At 36.1% G+C, this 22903-nt stretch overlaps 1 protein-coding gene and 1 pseudogene across 5 annotated transcripts; both read left to right on the top strand.

Annotated features, from left to right (window-relative positions):
- The first annotated feature begins 6101 nt into the window (after positions 1 to 6101).
- On the top strand, positions 6102 to 9322 carry LOC120553610 (RAD51-associated protein 1-like). Of its 5 annotated transcripts, none has more exons than XM_039792217.1 (9): positions 6102 to 6446; positions 6568 to 6614; positions 7247 to 7382; positions 7579 to 7682; positions 7764 to 7853; positions 7983 to 8111; positions 8195 to 8380; positions 8457 to 8615; positions 8733 to 9322. In XM_039792217.1, exons 1-9 carry the CDS (start codon positions 6430 to 6432, stop codon positions 8855 to 8857), a joined length of 993 nt encoding a protein of 330 aa, XP_039648151.1. In that variant the 5' UTR covers positions 6102 to 6429; the 3' UTR covers positions 8858 to 9322. The 5 variants fall into 5 exon arrangements, with proteins under 5 accessions (XP_039648151.1, XP_039648154.1, XP_039648150.1 ...); XM_039792220.1 differs by having other exon boundaries at positions 6103 to 6446; positions 8475 to 8615; XM_039792216.1 differs by having other exon boundaries at positions 6104 to 6446; positions 7576 to 7682.
- A 1554-nt stretch (positions 9323 to 10876) lies between these two features.
- LOC120553609 lies at positions 10877 to 22690 on the top strand (annotated as a pseudogene).
- Positions 22691 to 22903: the final 213 nt, after the last annotated feature.

Here is a 22903-nt window from a genome sequence, read left to right as displayed (position 1 = left end):
TCTTATGAGGAGTAAAATGTGAAATGCAATCCAATGATCAAATCTGTATAAGAGCCACAGCAAGTATCCATATTGAACAAAAAACACATTTCACTTTAATATTAGAACATAGTTTGGAGTTTATTTGAAATCTATAAAAACTGCACGGAAAGATATATTTGCATGTAGGCTATATTGAAAGAGGACCGTTGATATACAGTAGTAGTAGCATACATATTAATATACTATTTGACACCTCGATACACTGTATAGTTTGAATAATAAATATCATGTATTTCTTTTTTAAATCTCTAAATATATTTTTTAAGTAAATTATGTTTCTTTTTTTTTTTCTTCAACCTGAGCCCCCACACACCTACATGTTCACTCATGCAAACTTGGGTTTGGCAGCCTGGTGCTGTAGGTGTGGGATGAGTAACTACTTCAGACTCTCTTTGGCATGCTCTGTCTCAAAATGTCCCTTTTTTTAACTGGCAAGAGGAAATATTTACTCAAAACAACAGGAAGCACAAAGACACCAGCTAGCACATGTTATCCTCACCATTCATTTACTGAAATAAATACTGGAGTCTGAACAGCTGATTTAAGTTTGACACATGTAATCAAAGCTAATCATGTATGTAGAGTATGACCAATAGTGGATTCTTGAGGCAGATACTGATAGTTTAATAATATATATATATATATAATATATATAAATATATATATATATATATATATATATATATATATATTATATAATAAATCTGCTATTTGTTTTTTTAACATAAACACATACCATAAACAAATACCTTTGATAAGCAATGTGACCAAGTACGTACTGAGTTTTTCACTTGTGTTTGTAAAAATAAGTTCTATGCACTTTTATTTCTCTTACCTGTGTTTCTATTACCTAACTTCATTATGTAAAGCACCCTGAACTGCCTCTGTGTATGAATAAATAAACTTGCCTTGAGTTATACAGATGCAAAAATAAACTTGCTGTGCGTGCTCTCTGCTGGACAAACTGTGAAATAATGACACGGTTTCTAAATGACCTCAAAATTAAAGTATATCTGGCGTTTTATGACAGAAATGTCTTTTTACTTATCAGCCAACATATATGCCCATATATATCTGAATATATCTGTGGTAAATTAATACTCAACAGTCAGGCTCTGATGTAAAGTAAGTTGCAATCACATTACCAAACTATAGTAAGTAGGAAGCAGATGATAATAATAATAATAATAATAATAATAATAATAATAATAATAATAATCATATAATTTAGTTTATTTAGATTGCACTTATCAAAATCAGCCATTACAAAGAGCTTCACAGAGGGCAGGCATAAGGAAATATAATAATTCAAATGAAAACAGTGAAAAAATAAAAATATATACTATATAGTAAGAATATAATATATAGGATTAGCAGATAATTAATGTAATTTTTAGTTGCAGCCCCTTAATATTTCACTAAGGTTATTAACTTTTTACCTTTTTCTTAAAAATGGTTTTATTTGTTTTTGTGGTGTAGCAATTACAGTAATTGTAGCTGTTTATATTTTACTGAAGTTGTTTGAGGGCAAATTAAAGTTGTTTGCTAGCTTAACTAACGTTATCTGCAATCTGATTTGTTTTAATTTATCAGTACAATTATTAATGTTATTTGTGTCATACTTCACTATGATTTAATATAAATATTAACGTTTACGTTAGCTAGCTACCTGTATCTGTATGGGATCACTAACTAAATAGTACACTTGTTGACACAGCCATAACACAGCAACATTCATGATAATATTATTAACAAACACTAACTATTAAGACTCCATATACTTACATATGTTATACTTTCTTTATATCTAATGTCCAAAAACAAAGTTAACGCTACTGACCAAATAGAATGAGCACTGATTGAGCACTCCAACGGTTAGCACAGTCCATTCATCTAGCTAGCAATAAATAACTTCAATGTATTTAACAGAAGCAGATTCGACACGTTCTTATATAAAATGAGTGTCACTTGAGTAATTACCCATTTTGAACACCAAGTCATATACCAGTTACCAATGTTTGCTTCTGTCTGAATTTTCTTTAGAAGAGCCATAAAGATGATATGTAGCCATATCCTAGTAAACGAATCTGACCGTGGTAAAATTGGTTTTATATTGGACGTTGGATATTCGACACATTCGAAAAATCTATTATGCAGCTTGCCCTTTCAACCTATTCATGTCAAACCACTTGTGATGAACTCAGCTAACCACCCTACACATTGCACAAAGCTTCGTTTTTCAAAAAACCCCAAATTTAATTTTTTAAATATTTTTTTATGTAAATAAATGCTTTGAATCTATTATGCGGCCTGACCTTTTGACCTATTCAGGTCAAACCACTTGTGATGAACTCAGCTAACCACCCTACACATTGCACAAAGCTTCTTTTTTAAAAAAAACATCCTTTAATTTTTTAAATATTTTTTAATGTAAATAAATGCCAGAAATCTATTATGCGGCCTGACCTTTTGACCTATTCAGGTCAAACCACTTGTGATGAACTCAGCTAAGTCCCCTACACATTGCACAAAGCTTATTTTTAAAAAAGAAACATCCTTTAATTTTTTTTATATTTTTTTATGTAAAAAAATGCTTTAAATCTATTATGCGGCCTGTCCTTTTGACCTATTCACGTCAATCCACTTGTGATGAACTCAACTAACCCCCCTAAACATTGCACAAAGCTTATTTTTTAAAAAAAACCCATCCTTTAATTTTTTTTATGTAAAAAAATGCTTTAAATCTGTTATGTGGCCTGACCTTTTGACCTATTCAGGTCGAATCACTTGTGATGAACTCAGCTAACCACCCTACACATTGCACAAAGCTTATTTAAAAAAAAAAAACATCCTTTAATTTTTTTTATTTTTTTTTATGTAATAAAATGCTTTAAATCTATTATGCGGCCTGTCCTTTTGACCTATTCAGGTCAAACCACTTGTGATGAACTCAGCTAAGTCCCATACACATTGCACAAAGCTTATTTTTAAAAAAAACCCATCCTTTAATTTTCTTAATATTTTTTTATATTAAATAATGTCATAAATCTATTATGTGGCCTGACCTTTTGACCTATTCAGGTCAAACCACTTGTGATGAACTCAGCTAACCACCCTACACATTGCACAAAGCTTATTTAAAAAAAAAAAACATCCTTTAATTTTTTTTATATTTTTTTATGTAATAAAATGCTTTAAATCTATTATGCGGCCTGTCCTTTTGACCTATTCAGGTCAAACCACTTGTGATGAACTCAGCTAAGTCCCATACACATTGCACAAAGCTTCTTTTTTTTAAAAACCCATCCTTTAATTTTCTTAATATTTTTTAATATTAAAAAATGTCATAAATCTATTATGTGGCCTGACCTTTTGACCTATTCACGTCAAACCACTTGTGATGAACTCAGCTAAGTCCCATACACATTGCACAAAGCTTCTTTTTTTTAAAAACCCATCCTTTAATTTTCTTAATATTTTTTAATATTAAAAAATGTCATAAATCTATTATGTGGCCTGACCTTTTGACCTATTCACGTCAAACCACTTGTGATGAACTCAGCTAACCACCCTACACATTGCACAAAGCTTCTTTTTTCAAAAAACCCATCCTTTAATTTTCTTAATATTTTTTAATATTAAAAATGTCATAAATCTATTATGTGGCCTGACCTTTCGGCCTATTCACGTCAAACCACTTGTGATGAACTCAGCTAACCATCCTACACATTGCACAAAGACAAAACAAAACAAAATTAAAGGATGGGTTTTTGAAAAAATAAGCTTTGTGCAATGTGTAGGGTGGTAGTGCTGAGTTCATCACAAGTGGTGGTTGACCTGAATAGGTCAAAAGGGCCCCCGATAATAGATTTAAAGCATTTTTTTACATAAAAAAATTATATAAAAAATTAAAGGATGTTTCTTTTAAAAATAAGCTTTGTGCAATGTGCAGGGACTTAGCTGAGTTCATCACAAGTGGTTTACCTGAATAGGTCAAAAGGTCAGCCGCATAGATTTCTGGCAGCATTATTTACATTAAAAAATATTTAAAAATTAAAGGATGTTTTTTTTGAAAAAAGAAGCTTTGGCAATGTGTAGGGGGTTAGCTGAGTTCATCCACAAGTGGTTGACGTGAATAGGTCAAAAGGTCAGAACACATAATAGATTTATGACATTTTTAATATAAAAAAATATTAAGAAAATTAAAGGATGGGTTTTTAAAAAAAGAAGCTTTGTGCAATGTGTATGGGACTTAGCTGAGTTCATCAGCAAGTGGTTTGACCTGAATAGGTCAAAAGAACAGGCGCATAATAGATTTAAAGCATTTATTTACATAAACAAATATTAAAAAAATTAAAGGATGGGTTTTTTGAAAAAAGAAGCTTTGTGCAATGTGTAGGGGGGTTAGCTGAGTTCATCACAAGTGGTTTGACCTGAATAGGTCAAAAGGTCAGGCCACATAATAGATTTAAAGCATTTTTTTACATAAAAAAAATTAAAGGATGGGTTTTTTTTAAAAATAAGCTTTGTGCAATGTGTAGGGGGGTTAGTTGAGTTCATCACAAGTGGTTTGACGTGAATAGGTCAAAAGGTCAGGCCACATAATAGATTTATGGCATTTATTTACATTAAAAAATATTTAAAAAATTAAAGGATGGGTTTTTAAAAAAAATAAGCTTTGTGCAATGTGCAGGGGACCTAGCTGAGTTCATCACAAGCGGTTTGACCTGAATAGGTCAAAAGGACAGGCCGCATAATAGATTTAAAGCATTTTTTTACATAAAAAAATATAAAAAAAATTAAAGGATGGTTGTTTTTTTTTAAATAAGCTTTGTGCAATGTGTAGGGTGGTTAGCTGAGTTCATCACAAGTGGTGTGACCTGAATAGGTCAAAAGGACAGGCCGCATAATAGATTTAAAGCATTCTTTTACATAAACAAATATTTAAAAAATTAAAGGATGGTTTTTTTGAAAAAAGAAGCTTTGTGCAATGTGTAGGGTGGTTAGTTGAGTTCATCACAAGTGGTTTGACCTGAATAGGTCAAAAGGACATGCCGCATAATAGATTTAAAGCATTCTTTTACATAAACAAATATTTAAAAAATTAAAGGATGGGTTTTTTGAAAAAATAAGCTTTGTGCAATGTGTAGGGTGGTTAGCTGAGTTCATCACAAGTGGTTTGACCTGAATAGGTTGAAAGGTCAGGCCACATAATAGATTTAAAGCATTTTTTTACATAAAACAAATTAAAGGATGGGTTTTTTAAAAAATAAGCTTTGTGCAATGTGTAGGGGGGTTAGTTGAGTTCATCACAAGTGGTTTGACGTGAATAGGTCAAAAGGTCAGGCCACATAATAGATTTATGGCATTTATTTACATTAAAAAATATAAAAAAAATTAAAGGATGGGTTTTTTAAAAAAAGAAGCTTTGTGCAATGTGTAGGGGGGTTATTTGAGTTCATCACAAGTGGTTTGACGTGAATAGGTCAAAAGGTCAGGCCACATAATAGATTTATGGCATTTATTTACATTAAAAAATATTAAAAAAATTAAAGGATGGGTTTTTTAAAAAAAGAAGCTTTGTGCAATGTGTAGGGGACTTAGCTGAATTCATCACAAGTGGTTTGACCTGAATAGGTCAAAAGGACAGGCCGCATAATAGACTTAAAGCATTTTTTTACATAAAAAAATATAAAGAAAATTAAAGGATGTTTTTTTTAAAAAAATAAGCTTTGTGCAATGTATAGGGTGGTTAGCTGAGTTCATCACAAGTGGTTTGACCTGAATAGGTCAAAAGGACAGGCTGCATAATAGATTTAAAGCATTCTTTTACATAAAAAAATATTTAAAAAATTAAAGGATGAGTTTTTTGAAAAAAGAAGCTTTGTGCAATGTGTAGGGTGGTTAGCTGAGTTCATCACAAGTGGTTTGACATGAATAGGTTGAAAGCGTAAGCTGCATAATAGATTTTTCGAATGTGTCGAATATCCAACGTCCAATATAAAACCAACTTTACCACGGTACGAATCTGCCCGGTATTCGTCAAATTCGTCAACAAAACGTCACTTCTCCTCGGTTCAGGCGGGCTGGTTGAAAACATAGACAGTGTTTAAGGTTGAAAGCAGAAGAGAAGCGCTTCACTTGGGTCTTGTGTAACAAAACTAACATTAATAATTAATATAGATAGCATAGTTAACATGTTAGTTAGATAGTACACATTTTACCTGGTGAATGATTGGACGCATTTTAAACTATTAAAGCTAGGTTAGCTTCTTCAGGTAACAAACATTGACGTTAGCTTGTGTTTGTTCGGTGTTTACGTAACAGATAGCTAGCTAACCTAGTGGTTAATGTTAGCTAAATAAAAAGCTCTTGATTTTACAAGCAATGGACCGACCATCAAGGTTTGTAAACTAGCTACCTTTTTAAACCCTAATTCGTTGACATTTTCTTTTCCTGATTTTGATTAACTTAACTAATGTCTGTTGAATGCTAACACGTTGTTTACTTACTGTTGACACACAGGAAGACAACGGTTGTGAGTTACTCTGAAGCAAAGGACTTTGATGATGGTGAGAAGTTGTGGCCTCTTATTCATGCTGCATATAACGTTACAGATGTATATTTTACAAGTCTTGAAGACAAATATTACAGTACTCTAGGTATTATTGGTTTAAGCAATGTTGACCTAGAAACCCAATCAAACAATTCCCCTCAGTCTGTAATATTAGCTGTACTAGGTGCAGGCAGCGCATTGTTACATTCTTGTGGGTTTACTCACTGCAACAAATGGTGCCAGTTACAGCTCATTTGCAGACTTGTGACGCTCATAAATATGAAGGGGTACACATAGACAGTAGGGGTGGGCGATATGGCCCTAAAATAATATCACAATATTTCAGGGTATATCTGTGATAATGATATTCTTAATGATATGACAAATAATTCTGCATAAAATATAAATAACACAACAAAGTGCATATCTCAACAGTTGCCAAATGAATAGGAAATTACGTCAACAACTGGGAACATTGCCTTTATCAAGATATTATTTTTTTCACATCGTGATATTAAAAGTTATACTGGTATTATTGTGAACGATATGAATTGGCACACCGCTTATTAGTATAGACAGCCATACAGTAACAAACTCAGTCTTCTATCACCACTAACATATCTCCATGTTCTGTCTTCATGTTGACAGATGAGGATTTTGCCTGCGTGAAGGCTCCACCCAGTAAAAAGGCCAGAGAGGATGTGAAACAGGAGAACAAGAAATCATCCAGCAAGTCCTCCAGTCAAGAGTCAAAATCACAATCCACACTGAGCCAGAAGAGCAGGTAGGTGACAAGATAATGTGGACCATAATGTGTCATTCATTTATTTTATGGGATGAGTCCAAATTTTTTTTAAATGAATCTATCAGTTGTTGTTTTCTTTTTTAAGGTATTTGAGGAGTAAAATAAGCGTTGAAACTCTTTTAACATTATGCATTGTTTGAATCTTCTCAACATTAATTCTGTTTTTTCACAGAAGACCATTAGATGTGAAGTTGTACGAAAGAGATCTAGAAGCAGCCATTACACTATCCTTCCTTAAAAATGAAGATGGGATAAAGGACCAGTCTCCAACCAGTAAAGGTATGACTTAGCTTGAAAACGTAAATATAATAGTCTATTGTTAAAAATGTATCAACTTAAATGAATGTTAATTTTCTCTAGGAGATCTCAAGGTTAGAGTTCCTGTAGTTGAAAACACAGATCCAACTTCTTTGCACATGTCCAACTGCAGTGTGGATTTGGCAGTTTTCGGTAGATTCCCTTTTTCTATAATTGCACATTTAATTTCCTCATGCTTAACTAAATAAATTGAATTTAATCTTGTTAGATTAAGGATAGAAATGGTATGAACATTTTCTGTGGCTGTTTTGTTTTCTTTAGGCCTGGATGAAATCACATCAGAAAAAGAGTCACCTGCCCTTCCCAGACATAGAAAGGCTGCCACTAAAGGCGCTGAGGAGAAAAAGCTTAAGGATGAAGATGAAGACTATGAGCCCAAACTGACACCAGGTTGTTATCCCTCACTAAATATTTGTTTTCTGTTTAATTACTTATTTTCTTGCATCAGTAAAATAACAATAACTCCTTTCCAGATTCAGAAAGTGATGAGGATTTCAGTGAACCAGCTGAGAGCGATGATGAGGAATTCCCAGTGAAGAAAGTCAGCAAAACAAAAAAAAAGGATAGAGTTACCAAGAACGAGAAGACCAAAACGCCTCGTGCCTCTAAAAAAGAAAAGCAACCGTCGAAACCATCAACGTCTAAGTCCCAGGCAGCGGGTACGTAGCTGAAGTTCATCGAAGAAGATTTAGCTTTTTGGCTGTAATGGTAATTTAATTTAGTCATTTGTCATAGAACTACTTTGTCTCACAGCAGCTTCCACACCGGTGAGAAGTCCTCCAACAGCCAAACTTGCACCCAAAGGACCTGCTTCATCCTCCACGGTTTCCATGTCGAAACCTGCATTATCTCTAAGCCCAGCAGGGGGCAGGATACCCAAGTGGAACCCTCCAGGTAAACAACCGCAGTGATAGCTACATATAAACCTTTAGAGATGCTTGCAGTATGTTTTTAATCAAGCCAATGCTAATGTTATTACCTTTTTTTTTTTTTTTTTTTTTTTCTCCCCAGCTCAAGTTGGTGGAAGTCCCACTTCATCCAGTCCAGCAGTGAAGTCTCCAGGTCAGGGTCTGCGGCTTGGACTGTCCCGTCTTGTTCGAGTCAAACCTCTTCATCCTAGCGTTGCAAGTCACTGACCTGTCCGTGGATCCCCCTGTACGTGTCAGTTGTTGTTGTCCTTTTAGCTTTATTTAAAAAAAAAAAAAAGATGCTTGTAAATTATTCATTTCTATTTTCACGATTATACATATAAAGTCACTCCCAGGATATATTTTCCCATGATGGTCTCACATATGCCACTTGAGCTATATTTTTCCACCATACAATGTAAAAAGCTCATTCAACTGTCAGGGTGTGCTTTGTTGACTCTGGCTGAAATGTTATTGATGTCAAGCTTTATCAGTACAGTAATGTGTCTAAGTATTTTTAGAATTCTTTTGAGAGTTCACATCAGGATAAACTGTTGGTAAGACTGGAATGTGGACAATTATAAATCCCTTTTTTAAGTCTCATAATCTTCTCCCCTTTTGTTTTCCTGTTGTGCTAACAATGTATATTGTGTACATATATGTGAAATAAAATTTAAAAGAAGTTCAAATTTAGTTTGCTGTGTCTCCAGAAAGTATTGCATGCATTTTTAGATTACCATGAGCGGCAGATGAGACAGACATTATTTTAACAGGCATAGAATTGACTGCTATACTTTATATCAAAAATTTTTGGCTTGCTTAACGTTTTGGTCTGGTACAAATTCTCGCACACGTTTTTCTTGTTCAGGTAAAGTCCATAATGTCAAATCAAATATGTTAAGAGGAGCTGGTATGCCGATTTTTGTTACCATTTGACAGAGCCAATCTCATCTGTCTGTCAGAAAGTGAAAAAGTGTATTTCCCAAAATGTCCAACTATACCTTTTAAGAGACCTTGAATTTAAGAGCGGCAGGAGTAAAATTGAAAGATTTTAAAGTCTACTTTGATCCTTAATCTACTCTAATCAGTTTGATAAATAAAGGCCCTGAAGTTATCAGGAGTGTGATCTTAGATTATATTGTATGATATATCAGTCTAGATCCTCTATTGTTAGTGTTTGATAATGTCATTGAGGGACCAATTTTATTACCCCATTTAATATCCTCAGTTACCCTTGGTGTCTTTTTCCACATACAATATTTTGCATGCCAAAGGGAACACTTGAACTATCCTGTGTCACAAACACTAAAAACACCAGTTTTTTTAGCATAAACTTTGATTAGTGCTGGGCTATATGACCCACAATTTGTATCACAGTCTTTCACTGTATATCACAGTAATTCTTTGTTCCCTGACTGGGCCTTTTAATAGGTGGATGGTGGCTTATTCTACTGATAGTTGTGGTTTATTAATTGTGTTAAAAGCATCAGTGAATAGGGGTCGCCTCTCAATACACGCACAGCTTGCTCTTTGTGGTAAAAAATATATATTTTCCAATACAGCAATTGTTTTTGCTATGCCCCTGTATGGCCGTATATTAAAAAATGATATTGGGAAATAAAAGACATTTTACCGGTTCATCAAAAACAAAACTAACTTATTAAACAAATATTCAATAGTTTATTTTCTTAATTTGTTTCTATATGCTTCCCGACATCTTGTAGCTGAGAGCTAATAGGATACAAGGGAAACATGATATGGATTAGAAGATGAATCCTATGAGATTTTGCTTTATTGACACAAAGGCATCTGGTTCTCAGCACACTTTTCAGACAGGCTATAAGCAGACATGCTGAACATTGTTGTTATAGCAACAGTAACTATGTACCTGATTTGACTGTCATGGCTCCTGTTCCCAGGCATAGTACTTCTTGTTTTCTAACTTTCCAGGTAACTACAACTAATGATATACACCTGGTGGAATGGAACAAACAGCATCAGAGTGAGGGCTGAAAACCACAGTTCCAGCTATTGTGGACTTAAGGGTGTGTGTGTGTGTGTGTGTGTGTGTGTGTGTGTGTGTGTGTGTGTGTGTGTGTGTGTGTGTGTGTGTGTGTGTGTGTGTGTGTGTGTTGTGTGGGTGTGGGTGTGTGGGTGTGGTGGGTGTGTGTGTGTGTGTGTGTGTGGTTAGGGGTGTGGAGAAAGAGCGAGCACCTGACATTAAAGGCAGGGGAATATTTTCTTTCAATGCAAGGCCAAGAAAAAACACATACTATGAACAGAAGCAGCAGGATGAGATCTGGCAGGATTAAAGGATCCATTCTGGTCTTTGCCCTGGCTGTGGCTCTGTTATACCTGGGCTCCATAAAGAGGGAGGTTTATGACCATTCCAAGAGACTCCAGAGGGCCCACCACAATGACTCCATCAGGGATCATGGAATGCTCACAAGGATGGACAAGATCGAAATGGACATCAGCAGGCTGCGTGAGTCTCAGGCCCACAGCTGGTTCTGTCCTTTTTTTTTTATGTTTCGGAATTAAGCTTCAACAGAGTAAACTTGATTTTAAGATACTTATGCACGGATTTGGGGATTTGCAAGTTAAAAGATGTAGATGTCTAGATTAAATCGGCAATACATTTTGGTTTCAAATAAATAGTTTTTTGTGCAGCTATTTAAGTTGAATATAACCTGCTTCACGTAAAAAAATCCATTATTAAAATGATGTTAAAATAATGGGTATATTAAATAGGGTTGCAACTTAAATAGATTTTCATTATCAATTTTTGATTATTTGTTTTTCAAATTAAATGTAAGAGGGAAGAGCCCAGGGTGACATTTCCTTGTTTCATATGACTACTATCATATGATAAAGTAAAAGAATCAAATACTCACATTGGAAACTGGAAGATATTTGGAATTTTTTGCTTGAAAATTGATTATAAAACAATCAATTGATTATAAATAAGCTGCTAATTAAATTTCTTTTGACCGACTAAGAAACTTTTAGGCTACTTTTCAACCAAATCAATTCTTACAAAAATGTACTTCTAATTGCCTATGACTTTGGTCCAACCTGCTTTACATGCAGCGATATGATTGCTGCATTTTTGGTGAGTCAGAAGCAGAGAGCTCGAGGCTATCGCAGGTGCTTTGACTTGTGTTTGCCTTTACATTCAAACAAAAAACACAAAAGAAGAGACCAAAATTGCTCATAGCCTACATGTGTGTTGACTCAACAGGGATAACAAGAGAACTTGATATAGAAGAATAAATATTTGAAAGCAATACAGAAAGCCGTACTGCACTTTATTCCATTATTTTATATATTTTGAATATATTATTATAAATAATGTCACCTGCCGCCTGAGTTATGTTTTCCTTTACATAAAGACATGTCCACCATAAATTGATGCAGAAAAGGCAGACTTTGGTACATACAAATGTAACAGAATGCAGGAAATAAAGGGTTTGATGCTTATGTCATAGGTTTAATTTCAACAGTGGTGGGGAAACATGTGAACAAACACAAATTTAAAACAATTTCTCGTCAAGTAGGAACGTGAGGCAGTAATCTTTTGTAGAACCATTGAAAATAATGTTTGATTTAAAAGCATATGTATTTAATATGAAATTGTTTGAAAATGGTATTGTAGGTATTATTATTGACCATACTTATTTTCTTGCACAGTGCAAACGACAAACTAGGCCTACATTATTTACAGATTTTAATAGTGACAAAGGAGGTGCCAGTTCCACTCTGGGAGGTCCTGGATCAAGTTCTGCAAATATCTGACACAAATTGTGCGTGACATGTGCAAACACTATGTTAATATATGTATAAAAAAAAGATTAATGCTGTATTTATGTCTCAGGGAGGGGCACCTCTTTGATCAGCCATTTTTCTTAACCGTCACTATGCACATAGCAGAACAAAAAAGGGTAAAACAAATAGTCAGGTAGTCTCTTTTGTCAACAGTCAATCTGATGAATAAACTTGAAAAGAAGGAACCGCTGAAACGCAACAATGCAGAGGTGAAGATGGAGAGGAAGGTTGTGAGGAAGCTATACCCGAACTCAGCTCTGTTCAGAAAGTGGGGTGATGCGCTATCAGAGGAGGAGCAGAAGGAGGCTGAGAGGTTGTTCCAGAGATACGGCTACAACGCCTTCCTCAGCGACAGGCTGCCTCTTAACAGAGAGCTCCCGGATACCAGGCCCACCAGGTGATTGGAACTTTCTGTAGGAAGTCATAAACTAGGGGAGACCAGGTATGGTTGTAACACTTTTTTTCTTCAGCACCTAAAACTTTTTTTTATTTTTTTTTTAGCTACATGTCCTGAACCTTTTAGGAAAAGTAACCACATTTGTCTACTACAAATAGCAACAATTTAAATTTCTTTAACTATATCACAGACTTTGTGAGATGATGACAAATACTAGGTAGTCCTTTGTTACAACCTACCCCACTACTGGGGTAGGTTGTAACACATACTGGGGTAAGTTGTAACAGCTAGAGAAAACGCTCAAAAACTAAGGATACTCCAAGTGATATGCCACAACAGTTTTATTTTAAATGAAATGCATTCTTTATCAGTCAAAATGGTGACAAAAACAAACAAATGAAATGCATTGTTAATTAAAGTCACAATGGTGACAAATGAAATTAGTCAGGCCTGGAGTGCATGCCTGGTGGGCCCTACATAAAACACACTTGACCCACCCTTCTCACCTATCTTATCCTACTGATAAACGACACCGCGTTCATACACCGGTGTAGTGCCAATGAGCCCCTTTATGATCAGGGCTGGGTATCGCCACTGATGTCCTGAATAGATTTGACTCCGATACACAAGGTCCCAATCAAATTTGCTTTTTGATTTGATTCATTATTGATTTGATCAGGGATATTTCAGTTACTATATCAATTTTGCTTGGATAAGAAAGGGATTCTCAGAAAACTAATACTGTAAATAATACAAGGAACCCCTCTAACCTGATTAAAATATTAAAAGTGCTTTTTTCACAAATCCATTCAACATTTATATTAATTTTGCTTTAAGTAATCTGAACGATATGAATTCAGCTTTACATCTAGCGTCTATATTGGTGTCATTATTTTTGGACCGATATTGTCATAAAACTTAATGTGAACAAATAAACTCTACTACTTCCAGTGCAAATGAAGCAAGTGGGTACACTTAACATTTTAAGGCTGAATAAATGTGAGTTTTAAAATTTCTTTTTTTTTTATAAAAAATTGAATTGGTTTGGACACAAAATCTACAATTTATTTCTCCCCTCACAGGTGCGTTGAGAAAAAGTACCCCGAGGATTTACCTTCCATCAGCGTTGTGTTAATCTACCTGGATGAAGCTCTTTCTGTCATCAAAAGGGCCATCCGAAGCATCATAGACAAGACGCCAGCTCGGCTGCTGAAAGAAATCATACTGGTGGATGACCACAGCACTAACGGTAGGTCGACCTGCTGCTTAATAATTTGAAAAATTATACAAAATATTTACTCCCCTCCCCTTAGTGGTATTTAGCGATGTAAATAGCTTAAGATATTTGCATCTGAGAGATCTGACTGTTTCTATTGACAGTGCTGAAAGTTGAAAAAAGTGACTTGTCCGCCAGCCAAAACAGCACTTGCTTGAATGTGAACTAATCTTGACAGGAGATCTAATCAGGAGTAGTTTGGGATGTATGCTATTTATTTCCTTGCTGAGAATGTCACAACCTGGCTCAAAAGTATTTTACAAAATTTGAGCAGACCTCGGCTGCTCCGAGCTGCCAAACACCGTTCATCTAAACACACAAAGATGACACCGCTGATTGAAATCGGCAAAATATCCCTTTAAGTAAACAATTCTTGTTTACTTTAAACTTTACTTTGTTTAATATGCAAAGAGGGAGTGATGAGGAGTGTTAGAATAACTGTGAAAGACAAATTACAATATAAGTCAGCAGGGCTAGGGAAAGAGGATTTTGCGCCTCCTGAGCCCAGCACGCTCAGGTGTGTTTCATCTCTGACGGCGCTCAGCTCGACCCATCAGTTTCCTGGAATAATCGGGGAAAACCCAGCCAACTAGAAGGGCACTCTGAGAGCACAGAGCACAGACCTCTGGGAATGCCATGCCCTATCTTGCAATTACGGAAGAGGGTTAGGGCCACATGTGAAAAACATTATTTGAGTTCTGGGTTAAATTCAGAAGTCTAAATTTAAATTTAGACTTCTGTCTAAACTTTTTGTCAACATTGAGTTTTATTTTATTTTTTTTTATTTAAGTTAAAAAGTCAGAATTCTGACTTTATTCTCACAAACACATCACCTCCTCATTGAAATTAATGTTGTTGCTTATCTTTGACATATCCAAGACTCTAATCACCACCAAAGTTTTTTTTTTTTTTTTTTTTTAAATAAATAATGAAATACTTCAAATAAATAAACTTGCATTTAAAGGGTTAAAATCCTGAAAATTATTGTTTGGTGGTTTTGAGCAAGTTAGAAGTTCTTTAAGTGATTTATGAAAAAAAAGCAGAAAAACATTGATATATGATTATTTAATAGCAGTTTTTGTGTGCGTGTACATTTTTGCCACAAAGGTGTCCAGAGGGTACAAAATTAATCAATCAAGTATAAAAAACATGTAAGAGTAAAAAACACTGGATTTAAACATTTTGACCAAAAAGAAAGGATCTGACAAAATTTCATGCCATAAGCAGTAACACAGCAAACATTATCACAAAATGAAAAAAAAAAAATACTTGAGAAAAATGTACAAAATGCCCGAAGAGGGCATGAGGGCTAACAACAGAGTGAAAAAATGGAATTTCCCCTTGCGGGATTGATAAAGTAGGTATTCTTCTTCTTTGGAGACTCTTCACCCAAATGCAGATAATGGAGTTTAAAAAAAAAACTAAAAAACTGCAGTGCTCACCTTTGTCCCAATACTGTTGCTATGGGAGACGGGCCATTGGGGGGACGGGGCTCATCACAGGTACTCATCTCCATCACCACTTTATCCAGGGTCTGGAAGCAAGTCAAGGCCTTAACTTTACGACCAACAACCAATGTCTTCATGAAATGACTTTCTTAGCTTTTGATTCTGTAGTAGACAGTCATTCACAGTGACAGGCTGCTGTGGCCATTTCCATCAACCTATTTAACACGGTTTTGTCCTAATTCAGCACCTCATTCTAGTGTTTTCCTTACTGTAAGATGTGCGTCAGTCAGTCGATCACAATGTTATACTGGAAAAGAGCATTTTTGCAAGCTTGACATTTACAGTGTAGTTCAATTGATAGAATAGATTGCTGCAGCCTGCTTAGCCCTTTGCCACTAGAGATGTGGAAGCCGCTTACATATCACTTACACACAAATAGCAGCTCGTCTAGCAGGAAAAAACACATTGAAATGCCATTAATTATGCCATCGCTCTTCTGAAATTAATTAAAACTCTTGACACAACATTTCTATATGTACCACCTTGAGGCAGTAGCCTTTTCCCTTTTCACACTGTTATATAATATTTCCTTACTATTGTTGGTGGTGTGATAACATGGTGTTCTACAGTATTGTGACTAAAAGCAGATCACCGAAGTTCTATTGTGCTGCCTTTAAATATAATGCCCTTGTATTATGTGGTAGTGATAATCATGCTGAATGTTTGATAAATAGTTTTTTTATAGTTTTATGTTCCCCTGATAGGTTTGTTCTAATACCTTATGTAATATTATAATCAAGACAGCGTGCCAAACATGTTGCAAAACACCAGGTGCAGGAAGTATCTATCTATCTATCTATCTATCTATCTATCTATCTATCTATCTATCTATCTATCTGATTTTGTGTAGACGAGTGTTCGAAAATGGAGTGTATGTTTCTCCTGTTGATGTTGGTTTCCAGCTGTCTGTGCAATGGGAATTACAGCCACCTGGGGATTGGGACCAGCATGGCAGTCTGCCAACTTGACACCTCCTCATTGGCAGATGTAACAAGGAAGGACTAGATAGGTCCAACCCTGAGGCCATCACAAGACTTGGATGGGAAGATCTATAGATAGTTAGCTTAGCATAAAGACTGAAAACACCTGGTTCTGTATCAGCACCTCCAAAGCACCATAGTTAACTACCCAATAAACTCCCAATAACTTGTAAGTGTTTGAGTGTTGATCTTCTGATCTGACTCTCAGCACTAAGTTAATAAGCGTATATTTCACAAAACTGTCAATTATATTTCATTGTTTCATGATTGCACAAATTCAAGTGAAGTTTTACTATTTTGGGTGAACCAATCCTTTAAGATTGGGTATTTTGTGGTTCAACAATAAGATATTGGTTGGATGATTGATTGACATGGCCAACTAGACTGAATCTACAGCTCTGATTATCATCTTTACTTTCTGCAGAGGATTTAATGGAGAAACTGGATGAATACGTCAACTCTATCGACGAGGAGTTGCCAGGCCTGGTGAAGAAAGTCAGGCACTCTGAGCAGCTCGGCCTCACCCAGGCAAGACTGTCGGGATGGAGGGCTGCTGTGGGGGACGTGGTGGCCATGTTAGACGCTCACATAGAAGTCCATGTACAATGGTTGGTGATCTGAGTTGTTACAGCTTAGTTTGCCTTGCTGTGCTACAGTGGTGATAATTATCATCTATTTCTGATTTGTCAAGACATACAGCATAAGTAAAACTGTCACTGTGTGTCCAGGGCTGAACCGTTGTTAGCACGGATTAAAGAGGACCGGACTGTGATATTGACACCAGTGTTTGACAAAGTCAATTTTGATGACCTGACACTAACTCCCTATATACCTTTTGCGGATGCCTTCAACTGGGCTCTGTGGTGCATGTACGAGTCCTTCAGACCTGAGTGGTACGCTTTAAAGGACGACTCACAACCTGGAAAGTAAGTTTATATTGTCAGTTCATCCAAATCACGCATACTTTCACACTTCAATAGTTCATAGTTGATAGTGAATTTTGATAATTTCCAAGAGTTGGATGATAAGATCAATACCACTCACATGTTCCTTTTTAAGAGAGACATTGTTGTTGTTTTAAAAACAGGAGAAACGGTTCTTATTTGTATTTTGACTTTCCACCAACGCCAAAATATTTCCCTTATTTATTGTGATTTTATTTTTTACTAACACTAACAGAGTTTTGCAGATACATACACAAATACTATTAGAAGTGCCACAGGGTTAATTAAGTGCAGACAAAGTACTTGATGGTATATGTTTTTGTAGTCTCGCTTTGCCAGACCTTCCTCCACAGCGCTACGGAGGAGGGTCTGGCAAGTCCACACAGCATTCCCGGGATGGGAGAAAAACGTGCTCTGGTTTATTGGCATTTCTTTAAACCAATCACAATCGTCTTGGGTGGTGCTAAGCAACGAAAAAAGCCATGGTGCCGCTGCAAAATAGCCTCGGGAAGGAAATTGTTTTGGTGGAACATGAGCTCTGAGAAAAAGTTAACCATAGTCCTCAAAAATAAAAAATAAAGTTTAAAATGCCAACACAAAGGAAGCCCAAGGCAATGGATATCCGGCCTAAATGAGACAAAAGCGGCGGAATTTCCATCAACAATGGAGCAACCTTGGAAATGGAATGTCAAGGATGTAGACTAATGATTTTACAACACTTGGACAATGTGTGTACAATGTCAACAGACTGACAATAAACGGCTTTCTGCAATAAATCATAGGCCTGTACTACGAAGCAAGATCAACATGGCCTGGATTTCTTTCAGTAATCCGGCTTCACCTAACCTAACAACCGCAGTCCCGCATAACCTGTACTACGACGCTGGTTATCAACTAGTTCAGTCAACCCAGGGTTTCCCAATCCAGCGGCGCGCGCGTTCACATAAAAGAGGCGGTGTTTGCGCACCACGACCAATCGCAAACATCTACCAGAGCAGCATATTTTAAACAAGAAGAGCAAACTATAATTCTACATAAATATGAAGAACACAGACACGGTTTTACAGGCATAACGCAATACAGTCGCTGCTTCCTAAAACAGGAAGGAAAGCTGGCAAAAAAAAAAAAAATAGCCGACGCTGTAGATGTTTAAATCACAACGCTTATTAATATCACTTCCTCATCAGTCAGGACCAAGATCTGACCATAATTACACTTGTGCTTTCCATAAAGTGTTGTTGCTTTAGCCTAAAATTTCAGTTGCAACCCTGGCAGTGGGAAGCGATCGTGAGAGCAAATAAAACATATAAAAACATAATTCAAACCGATGTGCACATTGGCAACACATATTTAATTCCCTCCCATTAAAATATATATATTTCATACAAATACCAATCAGGGAATGTTAACGGGGTTGTCGATCTCTAAATGTTTTAACTTTTATGAGCGCATCTCTCTCTCTCTCTCTCTCTCTCTGCACCGAGCTCCGCCTGGTCTTCTAAGAACGGTGAAGCCGTTATCAATCGAGTATTGATTGGTCAGTAGGCGGTGCTTTAACACCGGTTGATCTCTGATCTCCGACTTAACCTGCTCCCGACCAGGTTAGGTGTTCAGCATGAGTTACCACGGCGATTGAACCCGATAACAACTAATCCACCTTCGTAGTACAGAAAATCCTGGGTTAAACCTGAAGTTAGCTCGTTAACGCCAAATCCTGCTTCGTAGTACAGGCCTCGGGTCTTATACGCTAGTAAATATTGTAGCTGCAAAGTTTTCCTTTCAGGAAAACATCGGAGTGGAAGTACATATCAGTGTGCATAAAAGTAGAACAGCATACATAGAGATCCTCCATCTACAAGAAAACCTACAGACAGATATTGTATACCATTCTTCAGGTGATAGCTTCCATTCCTCTCATTTAATTAATAGTTATTTTGGTATCTGTTTATATGCTCAATCTGGAGCTATTGAGAACTTTATTAAACAAAATTGAGGCATTACTTCAGGTGACCAGACCTTTTTCCTTTTTGTTCCTACGATGTCTTATTCTGGAAGGCAAACTTGTGCACAGTTTTTTTTTTATTTACCAGCATGTACTGGAAATGATCTCTTATGGCTTTAAAATAAGATATTTTTTAAATAAGTATTTCTCAAATATTGGCCCTGGTGAAAAAATATATTATCTCAGCAAATGAAAACAAATATAAGGGGGAAAAGGTTTTTCCGTGTGACCCTGAGAAAGTGACGCATTAACAACTGTAATTACTCTTGTATCTAAAGTGCATTGACAATGTTTGAAGTGTGGTTGGTGTTTCATTTCAAAGTCTTACCTATTCAAATTCTGTCTTCAGGAGCCCCTCCATAATGGGTATTCTTGTAGCTGATCGAAAGTTCTTTGGCGAGATCGGAAGCCTTGATGGTGGAATGAAAATATATGGTGGTGAAAATGTGGAACTCGGCATCCGGGTGAGATTTTTAGGGTGTATTAAAGTGACTTAAACACTGTAATTAAAGTCCAAAACGCAGACTTCATCTTGAAGAACTGTCACACGTTTGTTGCAGATGTAGAATGGTTGTTCAAATGTTACCTGATTTTACCTGATTCTAACCATGCTACCATCATAATACTAGAGAGGGAAGTTTTCCACTTTGGTCCAGACTGAAATATCTTAACAACTACTACTTCATTGTTGCCATGACATCTTATACAGACGTTCACGGTCTCCAGGCGATGTGTCTAATTGACTTTCTATCTAGCACACTCATTATGTCAACATTTTTGTTTGTGCTTTGGATAACTTCGAGGGTGATATGAAGATATTTTTTGACGGCCCTTGCAGTTCCCCTGTCTGTACAGTGTGTTTCTTTGTGATTTCTGCTAATTTAAGCTAATGGTATAATGCAGAGATCTTCAACAAGAGGTCTGGGACCCCTAGGGGGTTCTCAGAGTTACTGCAGGGGGGCCACCAAATTCTTAATGTTTTGAAAGTTTTTTTCAACATGTAAAATGTCTTAACGTGAATCCAACATATTAGCACATATAAATCAGCCTCTTTGTGAAAAAGGATGCACTGTGCCACATGTAGGTTTAATGTTAAAAGATGATTTATAAAATCATGCCAACAATTATTTTAATAGCACAGTATTCTATGCACTAAAAGTATGTACTGTATAAAGGCTTTAGCACGCCCTACATGTTATTGTAGGTCCAGTTTAAATGCAACTAATTTTAAACAGTATATGTAATAGGGGGTCCCTGATCCGTATCTCTTCCAGTTAAAGGGGTCCTTGGCTTAAACAATGTTGAAGTCCCCTGGTATAATGCATATAGTGTATTAAATGCCCTGAAAATATTAAATATTTGACCTTTGTGTTTTGGCAGGTGTGGCTGTGTGGAGGAAGCATAGAAGTTATACCTTGCTCTAAAATTGCCCACATTGAACGGGCCAAAAAGCCTTATCTTCCAGACTTGAGTGAAATGATGAAGCGTAATGCACTGAGGGTGGCAGAGGTGTGGATGGACGAATATAAATACAATGTCAACATTGCCTGGAACCTTCCCATAGAGGTAATGGATGACACACAATTCATCACATAAATTATGACTTAATACACAAATTAGGCCTAATAAAAGTGTTTTTATGACTAATGCTATAGGCATTGTCCCTCTTACTTATCAAAACATATTTTGATCATGTGTTTCTTCCCCTACAGAAACACGGGATAGATATCGGTGATGTGTCGGAGAGGAAAAGGCTGAGAGAGAAGCTTAAATGCAAGCCCTTTCAGTGGTATCTTGATAATATTTACCCCCAGCTGGACCCTCTGCAGGACCTGCTAGGTTATGGAGCGGTGAGTAGAAACAATTTCAGATGTGACTATATTTGAAATCTGAATTTGCAAGTGTCACACTTCTGCAGAATCTGTCGTTTAGGTTTAAGTTCAAACACTTAACATTTTTCTCTTTTGATTCTCTTTGAAGACTCTCAATCATCCAAGTCATAAAATATACAGTATATCTAATAGTATCAAGTCAGTTGTATTTGGTTTAAGATTTTCATGTAATCTGGTGGTTTCCAACGCAATGTCTACTTATGACCCATCGTCAGCAGTGGGTTTTTTTCCTTCCTGTTCCATTTGAATATATTTTAGAGCGCTGAAGAGAAAATAATTATCCAATTGTGTTCCAACCTGAGCGTACATTTCATCATCTGTCCATGTCCGCGAAGGTCAGCACGGAACCCTGGTTGGTTTTGGTCTGTAGCCTTCAAGTGCGTTCTGGGTGGAGCCTCAGAAGTTATATCACCAGATGATTATGTATACATTATGTATGTTGCGCCACTATTTCTAATGGATGCTTTAAAGTGTTACTTTCTATTTCTGCTTCTGTTGGCAGCTGATAAATTATCTGGCACCAGATATCTGCATTGACCAAGGCCCAATGCCTGGAAACATACCCATTGCATATGGATGCCACTACTACTCTTCTCAGGTTTGAGATTCACTGCATGCACACAGACTGTTGTTTATTTATGTTTAATTTTTTAATTTTTTTTTAAAAAAAAAGGGGTGGGATTTCAAACAGGTAAATATTACAGTTTTAAAATATAAAATCTACACCAAAGAGGTTGGTCTGTTTTACAGAAAAATGAATGTTTTTATTGTTGTTGTGTTTAATTCCCAGGATGGACCTATCCAGAACAGAGAAACAAAGAGATGCCTGGAAATTGCGAAGGCTGATGGCGGCTATTACAAACTTGTTGTTCAGCAGTGTAGTAGTCAGAGCTGGAAGATACAACATCTCATCCAAGACCACCGAAAGACTGGTGGGCATGGCCCACAAGACAAGTAACAGTAACTGAGCCATTATCGCACAAAAACTGCATCTCAGAGAAAGAACGACTGCTTGTCTTTGGGGTTTGGTTGAGTTTACATTTTGCACCAGAGGACTTGGATCACAAGAGTCAAAGTGTGCAATCAAAGTTGTGATTTACTTTTATTTAATTTATTGTTTTGGCTTTGTAAGTTTTGACAAATTTAACTTTCTTGGTTTTGAATACAAACATGTGCTGTTGAAAATTTTCTATTACAGTTTTTGTGTGGAAAAAAAACTTTTTATGAAGACAAAAGATTGCCTCTGGACAGCTTTCAAAATTTCTCAGAAGACTGAATGACTCTTCTCATCAGCAGGCTAGTTTAGTGTAAAGTTACTTTGTAGTTTCGAGAAAAAAAAAAAAATTATTAGAAACTTTTTTTAAGATACCTACAGTATCTACCCTCCTACATCGGACCAGAACATCCTCCCAAAAGACCTCAGCGTATGTTTAACTCATGTCAGCCAGTC

This window comes from Perca fluviatilis, chromosome 23 (assembly GCF_010015445.1).
Source record: "Perca fluviatilis chromosome 23, GENO_Pfluv_1.0, whole genome shotgun sequence".
In the NCBI taxonomy this organism is placed as follows: domain Eukaryota; kingdom Metazoa; phylum Chordata; class Actinopteri; order Perciformes; family Percidae; genus Perca; species Perca fluviatilis.
Note: the sequence above shows the minus strand (reverse complement) of the source record. Positions and strands in the feature narration are given on the sequence as shown.